Source organism: Entelurus aequoreus, linkage group LG18 (assembly GCF_033978785.1).
Source record: "Entelurus aequoreus isolate RoL-2023_Sb linkage group LG18, RoL_Eaeq_v1.1, whole genome shotgun sequence".
In the NCBI taxonomy this organism is placed as follows: Eukaryota; Metazoa; Chordata; class Actinopteri; order Syngnathiformes; family Syngnathidae; genus Entelurus; species Entelurus aequoreus.
The window spans coordinates 6,561,870-6,576,869 of NC_084748.1; the positions used below are offsets into that span (position 1 = coordinate 6,561,870).

At 35.3% G+C, this 15,000-nt stretch overlaps 1 protein-coding gene across 1 annotated transcript in view; it reads right to left on the reverse strand.

The window, feature by feature from the left end:
- Positions 1-15,000, reverse strand: part of lcor (ligand dependent nuclear receptor corepressor) — a 150,693-nt gene that overhangs the window by 33,149 nt on the left and 102,544 nt on the right. Inside the window, exons 2-3 of the mRNA XM_062026405.1 lie at positions 11,999-12,064; positions 3,019-3,098 (exon numbers count right to left, since the gene is read on the reverse strand). Coding sequence (XP_061882389.1) covers positions 3,019-3,098; positions 11,999-12,064 — 146 coding nt within the window. The remainder of the gene's footprint in view (positions 1-3,018; positions 3,099-11,998; positions 12,065-15,000) is intronic.

The window sequence follows — 15,000 nt, forward strand, 5'->3', positions numbered from 1 at the left end:
TTGTGTCCTTGGGCAAGACACTTTCACCCACCGGCTCCCAGTGCCCACCCACACTGGTTTAAATGGAACTTAGATATTGGGTTTCACTATGTAAAAAGCGCTTTGAGTCACTAGAGAAAAGCGCTATATAAATATAATTCACTTCACTTCAAATAAAGTAAGTTTCTTACAAGTACTATTATCACTGCAGGACGAGGAATAGCTAAACATGCTTCACTACACAGCGTAGGAGGATATTTTTAATTTAATGATACCATTTTGGAAAATTATTTTTTAATTATTAACTTTATTGGATTAATTTATGTTGTAGTAAGCCCAGTTTTTTTTTATTTACTTTATTTGTTTCATGTGTATAGATTTTATTTTAATTTTATTTCAATTTAATGATACAATTTTGGAAAATAATTTTTAAATTATTAACTTTATTGGATACATTTATGTTCTAGATAAGCCCAGTTTTTTTTATTTACTTTATTTGTTTTATGTGTGTAGATTTTATTTTAATTTTATTTCAATTTAATGATACAATTTTGGAAAATTATTTTAAAATTATTAACTTTATTGGAGGAACTTATGTTCTAGATAAACTCAGTTTTTTTATTTACTTTATTTGTTTTATGTGTATACATTTATTTAAATTTTATTTCAATTTAATAAGAACATTTTGGAAAATTATTTTTAAATTATTAACTTTATTGGATGAATTTATGTTGTAGATAAGCCCAGTTTTCTTTATTTACTTTATTTGTTTTATGTGTATAGATTTTATTTAAATTGTATTTCAATTTAATGATACAATTTTGGAAAATTATTTGTTCATTATTAACTTTATTGGATGAATTTATGTTGTAGTAAGCCCAGTTTTTTATTTACTTTATTTGTTTTATGTGTACAGATTTTATTTTAATTTTATTTCAATTTAATAATACAATTTTGGAAAATTATTTTAAAATTATTAACTTTATTGGATGAATTTATGTTCTAGAAAGCCCAGTTTTTTATTTACTTTATTTGTTTTATGTGTATATATTTTATTAAAATGTTATTTCAATTTAATGATACAATTTTGGAAATGTATTTTTAAATTATTAACTTTATTGGAGGAATTTATGTTCTAGGTAAGCTCAGTTTTTTATTTACTTTATTTGTTTAATGTGTATACATTTATTTAAATTGTATTTAAATTTAATAATACAATTTTGGAAAATTATTTTTAAATTATTAACTTTATTGGATGAATTTATGTTGTAGATAAGCCCAGTTTTTTTATTTACTTCATTTGTTTTATGTGTATAGATTTTATTTTAATGTCATTTCAATTTAATAATACAATTTTGGAAAATTATTTTAAAATTATTAACTTTATTGGATGAATTCATGTTCTAGAAAGCCCAGTTTTGTATTTACTTTATTTGTTTTATGTGTATAAATTTTATTAAAATGTTATTTCAATTTAATGATACAATTTTGGAAAATTATTTTTAAATTATTAACTTTATTGGATGAATTTATGTTCTAGATAAGCCCAGTTTTTTTTATTGACTTTATTTGTTCTATGTGTATAGATTTTATTTTAATTTAATTTCAATTTAATAATACAATTTTGGAAAATTATTTTTAAATGATTAACTTTATTGGATTCATTTATGTTCTAGATAAGCCCAGTTTTTTATGTACTTTATTTTTTTTATGTGTATAGATTTTATTTTTATTTTATTTAAATTTAATAATACAATTGGGGGAAATTGTTTTTAAATTATTAACTTTATTGGATGAATTTATGTTCTAGATGAGCCCAGTTTTTTATTTACTTTATTTGTTTTATGTGTTATATTTCCTTTTGATTTTATTTCGATTTAATAATACAATTTTGGAAAATTATTTTTAGATAAGCCCAGTTTTTTATTTACTTTATTTTTTTTTTATGTGTATGGATTTTATTTTAATTTTATTTAAATGTAATAATACAATTTTGGAAAATTATTTTTAAATGATTAACTTTATTGGATGAATTTATGTTCTAGATAAGCCCAGTTTTTTTGTTTGTTTTATGTGTATAAATTTTATTTTAATTTTATTTCAATTTAATAATACAATATTGAAAAATTATTTTTAAATCATTAACTTTATTGGATTAATTTATGTTCTAGATAAGCCCCGTTTTTTATTTACTTTATTTGTTTCATGTGTTTAGATTTTATTATAATTTAATTTCAATTTAATAATACCATTTTGGAAAAATATTTTAAAATGATTAACTTTATTGGATGAATTTATGTTCTAGATAAGCCCAGTTTTTTTATTTACTTTATTTGTTTTATGTGTATGGATTTCATTTTAATTTTATTTCAATTTAATAATACAATCTTGGAAAATTATTGTTAAAACATCAACTTTATTGTTTATTTATTGGATGAATTTACATTTTATATAAGCCCAGTTATTTATTATTATTTTTTAAAATTTGTATTTACTTTAGTTGTGTTATGTGTATAAATTTGATCTGGCGAGTTCAGCACCTCCAAAGTTGTTAGTAAAAACTACAACTCAGATGCACGTTGCAGTAATAAGTACAGAACTTACAGGGATATCACTTTGTAGGGCGCAACAAAAACACACAAAAAAAGACCATAAACCATACACTACTGCCATCTAACGTCTTGGACTCGCAACTGCAATTATACCTTCATGTCATACTTGCAAATGATAACACCCGGACAGCGGTTGTCATAATCGTCTCATTTAAAAAAAATTGATTATTTTATCAAAAACAATTAATATTTATTAACACACAAAATTACTGATAATTCGGTATGGTATCAATTTCCAGGTACAAAGAATCGTACCGTGTCGGTTCAAATGTGAACCGCACGCATCCCTCTGTGTGATATCGGAACGCGTCCTCCTTGTGCTGTTATTGATCAAGTAATCTATCGATTCATTGGTTGGATTAATCGAGGAAATTGAGCGGGGACGTGCACACACGCCATTTTGTCCATCAGCATTAGCTCCGCCTACCGTGACTTTCTCGCGTCGAAGGCAGCAGAAGAGACAGTTGTCATCCAAAGACCAGTCAGACACTTCCTCAGGTTCGCAGTCTGGATGGGAGGACGACAAAACAACACACCATTTAAAAAAATAAATCCTAGAAATGTATTAACTCACACACACACACTAAAAATACTAGCATGCTAACAGTTAGCATTAGTGAAGTGCCAAAATATATAACACAAAGGTGTATAACTGCTAAAATAGCTAAAAAAAGCTAGCATGCTAATGTTATCATGCTAAAATGCTAACTGTAACATGCGAGCATTTTTAAAATGTTTGCATGCTAACGTTAGCATGCATCAGGTACCAAAATATACCTACAAAATATGCTAAAAAGAGTACCTGAAAAAGTTGTTTAAAATGCTAGCATGCTAACGTTAGCATGCATCAGGTACCAAAATATGACTGAGGTCTATACCTACAAAATATACTAAAAAGGGGTAAAAAAAAATCCCAGAATTCATTAACACACACACAAAAAATACTATCATGCTAACAGTACTATGCTAACAATAGATTGCTTACAGTTAGCATTAGTGAAATACCAAAATACATGCCACAGAGGTGTACAACTGATATAATAGTTTTAAAAATCTACCATGCTGATGTCTTCATGCTAAAATGCTAACTGTAACATGCAAAGTTGTTTAAAATGCTAGCATGCATCAAGTACTCAAATATGACTGAGGTGTTTACCGACAAAATATGCTAAGAAGGGGGAAAAAATCCCAGAATTCATTAACACACACCCAAAAGAAAAATTAGTATGCTAACAGTACTATGCTAACAATAGAATGCTTACAGTTAGCATTAGTGAAATACCAAAATACATGCCACAGAGGTGTATAACTGCTAAAATAGCTAAATAAAAAAAATCTAGCATGCTGATGGTATCATGCTAAAATGCTGACTGTAACATGCAAAGTTGTTAAAAATGCTAGCATGCATCAGGTACTCAAATATGACTGAGGTGTTTACCGACAAATTATGCTAAAAAAAATAAAATTAAAAAGCGAAGCTAGCATAACCCAACGTTAGCATGCTAACAGGTATCGTTATTAAGTAAGAATATATTTGGAGCTCAGGTGTATACAAACCAAAATCAGCAAAACAGCTAGCATGCTAATATTAAAATGCTAACAATTTTGTAAAAAAAAAATAGCTGCCAGCTGCACTTTGGACAACCTTGTTCTAGAACAGACCTGGGCATTGTGCGGCCCGCGGGCCGCATCCGGCCCTTTGTACGTCCCTGTCCGGCCCGCGTGAGGCCAATTATAAATTACAAAATAAATTTTAAAAAGCATCTATTTCGAGTGTGCAATACAACGGTGCTGCTTTTGTTTTGAAAAGCGTTATTTGTATTACTTCCGTGTGGACGTATGCTCGTGCGCGCAGCGGCAATCTCAAATTACAAAATAAATTTAAAAAAACATCTTTGTCGTGCGTGCAATACAACTGTGCTGCTTTTATTTTGAAAAGTGTTATATGTGCGTATGTCCTGTGAGGGAAGGCGCACAGCGGTTATCCCCGAAACGCTAAAAAGAGAAAAGTTGATGACGAATGGCGTGTTTTCAACAAGACAAGTAAAGGTAAAGCTGTGTGCTTATTTGTGGTACACACGTTGCTGTGTTTAAAGAATATAGTGTAACCACCTGCTGAAGTAGATGTTGTCTTCTTGAGTTGCGTAAATGAGAAGTGAGGAGACGTGCGTGTGGAAGGAACGAGATATGTTGAGCTGTGTTAGTATAGCTTGCTCAATAAAAGTTTAAAAAGAGCGTCAGACTTGATGTGCAATTCTTCTGGACGCTACAATTGGTGGCAGAAGTAAAACTTTGCGCATACTGCACTGTTTGTGTGCTACGTCATCGGGAGGTACGTGCCACGTGAGGAGCTCGCCGCAAAGAGAGAGAGAGAGAGAGAGAGAGAGAGAGTGTTTACAGGTGCAGCCACGCTCCTTGCCACGGGGGGAATTCCGCCCTCAATGAAGACTCCCAGGTTTGATGGCAAGGCGAACTGGGAGGCATTTCATCCCACTTCTGACATCAATTGTAGCGTCCAGAAGAAGTGCACACCAAGTCTGATGCTCTTTTTAAACTTTTATTGAGCATGCTATACTAACACAGCTCAACTTATCTCGTTCTTTCCAAAAGGAAAACCAATCCTCACTCCTCATTTCCGCAACAGCAACGCTTCCTCCTTCTTCGCCAATCACCTTACAGGCGTGCTACGTTCACAACGTTTTCTTATCTGGTTAAATAAAGGTTTTACAACAAAGAGGATGCAGGGTAAAGTGACAGAAATTGAAATTTGTGTATTGTAATATACATCAGGAAGTGTTGTGTAAGAAAGTGTTAAAAATAAAACCATCAAAAGCCATCTGCTTTTGTATAAAGATAAGTTAGGTTAAATGAAAATATTATTATTATTATTATTATCTATCTTACGGTATATCAAAAATAATTTGAGCAAAATTTAATTGAAATATTGTCAGTGTGGCCCTCCAGCAGTGCTCGGGTTGCTCATGCGGCCCCCGGTAAAAATTAATTGCCCACCCCTGTTCTAGAAGATTCTTTCGAGAGGCCAATATTGGAATCGAATCGGCGAGAATTGAGAACCGATTTGGAATCGAATCGGTTTGAATCGAATCGGTTCAAATCGAGGATCGATTCGGAATTAAATTGTTTCGATTCGAGGATCGATTCTGAATCAAATCGGTTCGAATTGATAATCGATTCTGAATCGAAGCGTTTGAATCGACGATCGATTCTGCATCAATTAATCAAGAATAGGTCTGAACCAAATCGGTTTGAATTGAGAAATGATTCTGAATTGATTCGGTTTGAATCGAGAATCGATTCCAAAGCGAATCATTTTGAATCGAATCGGTTCAAATCGAGGATCGATTCTGATTTTAAATTGTTTAGAATCGAGGATTGATTCTGAATCAAATCGGGTCAAATTGATCATCGATTCTGAATCGAATTGTTTGAATCAACAATCGATTCTGCCTTAATTAATCAAGAAGAGATCTGAACCAAATCGGTTTTAATTGAGAAAGGATTCTGGATTGATTCGGTTTTAATTGAGAAATGATTCTGGATTAAATCGGTTTGAATCGAATCGGTTCGAATCGAGGATCGATTCTGATTTTAAATTGTTTCGAATCGAGGATCAATTCTGATTCAAATCGGTTCGAATTATCATCGATTCTGAATCGAATGGTTTGAATCGAAGATCGATTCTGCATCAATTAATCAAAAATAGATCTGAACCAAATCGGTTTGAATTGAGAAAGGATTCTGGATTGATTCGGTTTGAATCGAGAATAAATACCTAATCGAATCGGTTTGAATCGAATCGGTTCGAATCGAGGATGGATTCTGATTTCAAATTGTTTCGAATTGAGGATGGATTCTGAAACAAATCGGTTTGAATTGATCATCGATTCTGAATTGAATCGTTTGAATCGAAGATCGATTCTCCATCAATTAATCAAGAATAGATCTGAACCAAATCGGTTTGAATTGAGAAAGGATTCTGAATTGATTCGGTTTGAATCGAGAATCGATTCCGAAGCGAATCGTTTTGAATCGAATCGGTTCGAATCGAAGATCGATTCTGATTTTAAATTGCTTCGAATCGAGGATTGATTCTGAATCAAATCGGTTCGAATCGAGGATCGATTCTGAAAGAAATCGGTTCGAATTGATCATCGATTCTGAATCGAATCGTTTGAATCGACGATCGATTCTGCATCAATTAATCAAAAATAGATCTGAACCAAATCGGTTTGAATTGAGAAAGGATTCTGGATTGATTCGGTTTGAATGGAGAATCGATTCCGAATCGAATCGGTTTGAATCGAGGGTCGATTCTGATTTTAAATTGTTTCAAATCGAGGATCGATTCTGAATCAAATCGGTTCGAATTGATCATCGATTCCGAATCGAATTGTTTGAATCGACGATCGATTCTGCATCAATTAATCAAGAATAGATCTGAACCACATCGGTTTGAATTGAGAAAGGATTCTGAATTGATTCGGTTTGAATCGACAATCGATTCAAATTCGAATTGGCTTGAATGGATATTCGATTCTGAAGCAAATCAATTTGAATCGAGGATCGGTTCTGCACCGAATCAGCTATTTTTGACTCTTTTGTTTCTGTTGATCAAAGAACTTGTCAGACGCCAGCAGAGAGCATTCTGGGAAATAGAAGCGCCAGCTAACGGAATCTAATTATTTTTTTTTTTTTACTTGTGTAAAAACACATCAAATCAAAACATGATGAGGGTGCACACGTCTCAACCAATCACATTACAGTATCGCCCACACACACGCACGCACACACACACACACACACACACACACACACACACACACACACACACACACACACACACACACACACACATACACACACACACACACACACACACACACACACACACACACACACACACACACACAGGAGGAATGAGGTCAACATGGCGTCCAGGAGTCATGTGACCCCTTCCCCCAACAACTTACAGCATTTTTAGAATATTTCTGTATCGGCGACGTCATTTTCACTCATGCGTTATGCTAACGCACCAACACACACACACACACACACACACACACACACACACACACGGCAAGCTGATGCCGTCCACATGTCAGCACGGTGCACGTCACACACGCGTGTGTTTGGCACGAAACGCCATCGCCATGTTTGAAACGTCCGCCTGTGAGGACACTTCATTAGGTACACCACCTAACGCCCTCCAGTAGAAAAAGTGGGACGATAACGCTGACTGCCACAGAAGATGATATCCACGTATCGCCGCCGCCTGACGTCTGGTATCGATACAGACTCGTGACGGTTTCGATACCAGTGTTCATGTTCTTGACCGACGAATTAGGAATCAACCGATTATCGGCGCTGATATTTGAAATGTTGTTGTAAATCGACATCTGCGTCTATTTGATCGGTATTGGACAATTCTTTATTTATTTATTTTGTTTGATCTATTTTATGGAGGAATGTAGGTTTGAATCAAGAATCAATTCCAAATCGAATCAGTGAGAATTGAGAATCGATTCCGTATTGAATCGGTTTGAATCAAGAATTTATTCTGAATTGAATCGGTTCGAATCGAGTATCAATTCTGAATCGAATAGGTTTCAATCAAGAAAGAATTCCGAATCACATCGGTGAGAATGGATTCCTAGTTGAATTGGTTTGATTCGAGAATTATTTCCGAATCAAATAGGTTTGAATCAAGAATCAATTCCAAAACGAATCAGTGAGAATTGAGAATCGATTCCGAATCGAATCGGTTCGAAACAAGAATTTGTTCTGAGTCAAATCGGTTCGAATCGAGGATCAATTCTGAATCGAATAGGTTTCAATCAAGAAACTATTCCGAATCAAGTCGGTGAGAATCGAGAATCGATTCCGAATCAAATCGGTTTGAATTGAGAATCGATTTCGAATCGAATCGGCAAGAATTGAGAATTGATTCCGAATCGAATTGGTATGAATCGAATCGGTTCGAATCAAGGATCGATTCTGAATTCAATTGTTTCGAATCGAGGATCGATTCTGAAACAAATCGGTTCGAATTGATAATCGATTCTGAATCGAATCGTTTGAATCAAAGATCGATTCTGCATCAATTAATCAAGAATAGATCTGAACCAAATCGGTTTGAATTGAGAAAGGATTCTGAATTGATTCGGTTTGAATCGACAATCGATTCCGAATCAAATCGGTTCGAATCTAGCATCGATTCTGAATTCAATTGTTTCGAATCGAAGATCGATTCTGCATCAATTAATCAAAAATAGATCTGAACCAAATCAGTTTGAATTGAGAAAAGATTCTGAATTGATCCGGTTTGAATTGAGAATCGATTCTGAATCGAATCGGTTTGAACCGAATCGGTTCAAATTGAGGATCGATTCTGAATTCAATTGTTTCGAATCGAGGATCGATTCTGAATCAAATCAGTTTGATTTGATAATCGATTCTGAATCGAATCGTTTGAATCAAAGATCGATTCTGCATCAATTAATCAAGAATAGATCTGAACCAAATCAGTTTGAATTGAAAAAAGATTCTGAATTGATTCGGTTTGAATCGAGAATCGATTCCGATTCTAATCGGTTTGAATCTATGTTCGATTCTGAAGCAAATCAGTTTGAATCAAGAATCGATTCTGAATGGAATCGGTTTGAATCAGGAATCGATTATGAATCAAATCGGTTTAAATCAAGAATCGAGTCTGAATCGAATCAATTTGAACCAAGAATCGATTCCGAATCAAATCGGTTTGAATTGAGAATCGATTTCGAATCGAATCGGCAAGAATTGAGAATTGATTCCGAATCGAATTGGTATGAATCGAATCGGTTCGAATCAAGGATCGATTCTGAATTCAATTGTTTCGAATCGAGGATCGATTCTGAAACAAATCGGTTCGAATTGATAATCGATTCTGAATCGAATCGTTTGAATCAAAGATCGATTCTGCATCAATTAATCAAGAATAGATCTGAACCAAATCGGTTTGAATTGAGAAAGGATTCTGAATTGATTCGGTTTGAATCGACAATCGATTCCGAATCAAATCGGTTCGAATCTAGCATCGATTCTGAATTCAATTGTTTCGAATCGAAGATCGATTCTGCATCAATTAATCAAAAATAGATCTGAACCAAATCAGTTTGAATTGAGAAAAGATTCTGAATTGATCCGGTTTGAATTGAGAATCGATTCTGAATCGAATCGGTTTGAACCGAATCGGTTCAAATTGAGGATCGATTCTGAATTCAATTGTTTCGAATCGAGGATCGATTCTGAATCAAATCAGTTTGATTTGATAATCGATTCTGAATCGAATCGTTTGAATCAAAGATCGATTCTGCATCAATTAATCAAGAATAGATCTGAACCAAATCAGTTTGAATTGAAAAAAGATTCTGAATTGATTCGGTTTGAATCGAGAATCGATTCCGATTCTAATCGGTTTGAATCTATGTTCGATTCTGAAGCAAATCAGTTTGAATCAAGAATCGATTCTGAATGGAAACGGTTTGAATCAGGAATCGATTATGAATCAAATCGGTTTAAATCAAGAATCGAGTCTGAATCGAATCAATTTGAACCAAGAATTGATTCTGAATCAAATCGGTTTAAACTGGGAATCTATTCTGAATCTTATTTTGATCGAAACGTGTGGTGCCCAAATATCACAACCCTACTGGTTATTACTACTGACTTACTCTCTACTCATCACATTTACGTTCAATTGTATTACTAAATACTGGTATCAAATGTGTAGATATTGTATCTGCTGATGTAGTTCTGTTGCAGTTGCAAAAAATAAAATGTACTTGTAGTAACCGTAACAGAAACAATAGCATGCTTACAGTTAACTGCTAAAAAAGCAATAAAAAAGGCTAGCATGCTAATGTTATCATGCTAAAATGCTAACTATAACAAGCGTCAAGTACCACATTAAATTACTCTGAGATGTACCTTAAAAATGCATTTAAAATGCTAGTATGCTAACATTAGCTTGCATTAGCTAGCAAAATATGACGGAGGTGTATAACCAACAAAATGAACTGCTAAAAAAAAAACGTTAGCATGCTAACAAGTATCATTTGTCAAGAAAATATTTGACGCTGGCGTGTATACCGACAAAATTAGCAAAAAAATGCTATCTTGCTAATATTAGAATGCTAATGATTGTGCCTCGGGCAGTTAAAAAAAATATATTTTTGACTCTTTTTTGTCATTTTAAAGGTAAAAACAACAAACAACGTTGCTGTTGATTGAAGAACATGTCAGACGCCAGCAGAGAGCATTCTGGGAAATAGTTTAAGAATCACTACTTTATGCTTTTATACTTTAGCCGACCCAAATTTACTGGAATTTTAGTCAATTAAAACTAAATGGGTTTACTGGTTTAAATGACTAAAACTATGCTTTTAATCATATGCGTAACTAAAGCATGCTTACAGTTAGCATTAGTCAAATACGGCTTTACTGGTTTAAATTAGGGATGTCCCATAATGGCTTTTTTGCCGATATCCGATATTCCGATATTGTCCAACTCTTAATTATCGATACCGATATCAACCGATACCGATATATACAGTCGTGGAATTAACACATTATTATGCCTAATTTGGACAACCAGGTATGGTGAAGATGAGGTCTTTTTTTTTAAAATTATAAAATAAACGAAGATAAATAAATTTAAAAAAAATTCTTGAATAAAAAAGAAAGTAAAACCATATAAAAACAGTTACATACAAAACTAGTAATTAATGAAAATGAGTAAAACTAATTGTTAAAGGTTAGTACTATATGTGGAGCAGCAGCACGCACAATCATGTGTGCTTACGGACTGTATTCTTTGCAGACTGCATTGATATATATTGGCATATAATGTAGGAACCAGAATATTAATAAAAGAAAGAAACAACTCTTTTGTGTGAATGGGGGAGGGAGGTTTTTTGGGTTGGTGCACTAATTGTAAGTGTATCTTGTGTTTTTATGTTGATTTAATAAAAAAAGAAAAAGAAAAAAAAAAAGATACAGATATAAAAAAAACGATACCGATAATTTCCGATATTACATTTTAAAGCATTTATCGGCCGATAATATCGGCCTGCATCTCTAGTTTAAATCAATCAATCAATGTTTATTTATATAGCCCTAAATCACAAGTGTCTCAAAGGGCTGTACAAGCCACAACGACATCCTCGGTACAGAGCCCACATACGGGCAAGGAAAAACTCACCCCAGTGAGTAAATGACCACTATATGATTAAAACTAAAATACATTTTAGTCAAAATATTATCTCTACGATACCATTCTGTATCTATACATTCATATACTGTGTGTGTGTGTGTGTGTGTGTGTGTGTGTGTGCGTGTGTGTGCGTTACCTTGGAAAAGTGTGACGTCTTTGACTACTCCCGGCCCAAACAAGCCCTCCAGGATGCTTTCAAAGCCTGCGAAGCAGACGACAATCCACGTTAGCGCCCCGAGGTCATGTGACCAGAAATAAACACTTTTGTGTTTGTGTCTGTGCGTGGGTACTTTTGTGCGTGTGTCTTAAATCTAAGGTGAAGTCAGGTAAATAGATTGTTTTCCAAGTTCAGGGACGTCTTATATTTGCTCTTTTGTCTGTGATGGCTAGAAAGGGTGGTGCTAAAATGGCAAGCGTTCATTGGCGGTCTCCGGAAGGTAAGAAATACAAGTATGTGTGTGTTTGTATATGCGTGTGTGTGTGTCTTAAATGTGAGGTGAAGTCATGTAATTAGATTGTTTTCCAAGTTCTGGTACGTCTTATATTTGCTCCACTGTCTAATGGCTAGAAAGGGTGGTGCTGAAATGGCAGGCATTAATTGGCGGTCTCCAGAATGTTAGAAATACGAGTATGTGTGTATTTGTATGTGTGTGTGTGTGTGTGTGTGTCTTAAATCTGAGGTGAAGTCATGTAAATAGATTGTTTTCCAAGTTCAGGGACGTCTTATATTTGCTCCCCTGTCTGTGATGTCGAGAAAGGGTGGTGCTAAAAGTCTCCAGAAGGGAAGAAATACAAGAACATGTGTGTTTGCAACTGTGTGTGTCTCTTAAATGTGAGGTGAAGTCATGTAAAGAGATTGTTTTCCAAGTTCTGGTACGTCTTATATTTGCTCCACTGTTTGTGATGGCTAGAAAGGGTGGTGCTAAAAGGACAGGCATTAATTGGCGGTCTCCGGAATGTTAGAAATACGAGTACGTGTGTATTTGTATGTGTGTGTGTGTCTTAAATGTGAGGTGAAGTCATGTAAATAGATTGTTTTCCAAGTTCCGGGACGTCTTATATTTGCTCCCCTGTCTGTGATGTCGAGAAAGGGTGGTGCTAAAAGTCTCCAGAAGGGAAGAAATACAAGAACATGTGTGTTTGCAACTGTGTGTGTCTCTTAAATGTGAGGTGAAGTCATGTAATTAGATTGTTTTCCAAGTTCCGGGACGTCTTATATTTGCTCCCCTGTCTGTGATGTCGAGAAAGGGTGGTGCTAAAAGTCTCCAGAAGGGAAGAAATACAAGAACGTGTGTGTTTGCAACTGTGTGTGTCTCTTAAATGTGAGGTGAAGTCATGTAATTAGATTGTTTTCCAAGTTCTGGTACGTCTTATATTTGCTCCACTGTCTAATGGCTAAAAAGGGTGGTGCTGAAATGGCAGGCATTAATTGGCGGTCTCCGGAATGTTAGAAATACGAGTATGTGTGTATTTGTATGTGTGTGTGTGTGTGTGTCTTAAATCTAAGGTGAAGTCATGTAAATAGATTGTTTTCCAAGTTCAGGGACGTCTTATATTTGTTCCCCTGTCTGTGATGTCGAGAAAGGGTGGTGCTAAAAGTCTCCAGAAGGGAAGAAATACAAGAACGTGTGTGTTTGTAACTGTGTGTGTCTTAAATCTGAGGGGAAGTCATGTAAATAGATTGTTTTCCAAGTTCCGGGACGTCTTATATTTGCTCCCCTGTCTGTGATGTCGAGAAAGGGTGGTGCTAAAAGTCTCCAGAAGGGAAGAAATACAAGAACGTGTGTGTTTGCAACTGTGTGTGTCTCTTAAATGTGAGGTGAAGTCATGTAAAGAGATTGTTTTCCAAGTTCTGGTACGTCTTATATTTGCTCCACTGTTTGTGATGGCTAGAAAGGGTGGTGCTAAAAGGACAGGCATTAACTGGCGGTCTCCGGAATGTTAGAAATACGAGTACGTGTGTATTTGTATGTGTGTGTGTGTGTGTGTCTTAAATGTGAGGTGAAGTCATGTAAAGAGATTGTTTCCAAGTTCAAGGACGTCTTATATTTGCTCCCCTGTCTGTGATGGCTAGAAAGGGTGGTGCTAAAAGTCTCCAGAAGGTAAGAAATACAAGTACGTGTGTGTTTGTAACTGTGTGTGTCTTAAATCTGAGGGGAATTCATGTAAATAAATTGTTTTCCAAGTTCAGGGACGTCTTATATTTGTTCCTCCGTCTGTGATGGCTAGAAAGGGTGGCGCTTAAATGGCAGGCATTAATTGGCAGTCTCCAGAATGTATGACATACAAGTAGGTGTGTATTTTTATCTGTGTGCATGTGTCTTAAATGTGAGGTGAAGTCATGTAAATAAATTGTTTTCCAAGTTCCGGGACGTCTTATATTTTTTCCCCTGTCTGTGATGTCGAGAAAGGGTGGTGCTAAAAGTCTCCAGAAGGTAAGAAATACAAGAACGTGTGTTTGTGGTTTATGCATGCTGCTGTGATTTTGAAAACAAAACACACACAGTATATACTCTGTGTGTGTGTGTGTGTGTGTGTGTGTGTGTGTGTGTGTGTGTGTGTGTGTGTGTGTGTGTGTGTATGTGTGGACATACACACGCACCTAATAAATGGCAACATATCAAAAACAAGGCCAGCCAGGAGCTTATTAAGTGTTAGCGCGCACACACACACACACACACACACACACACACACACACACACACACACACACACACACACACACACACACACACACACACACACACACACACACACACACACACACACACACACACACACACACACACACACACACACACACACGGGCGGGTCTTTTCTTCTCTCCAAAGCAAACGCGCACGTTAGCTTTAAGACGCGAGCGAGCGTCACTCACTTTTTTATTAGGCGCAAACACGGCGCGGCCGTTGTTGCCTAGCAACCACATCCAGCCTCCACACAAACGCGTGTGATGGTTCCTCAACTTGAGCGCATTAAAACAACAACAACAACAACAACAACAACAACAAGAACCCCCACCCGATGAACGAGGCGTCCGAACAAACAAAGACGTTTCATGCGCGGTTAGCGGCAAAGAAAGAAGACGACTTTCTTGACCTGCCGGAGAAGGAGAAGGAAGGAGAAGGAGATGGAAGGAGA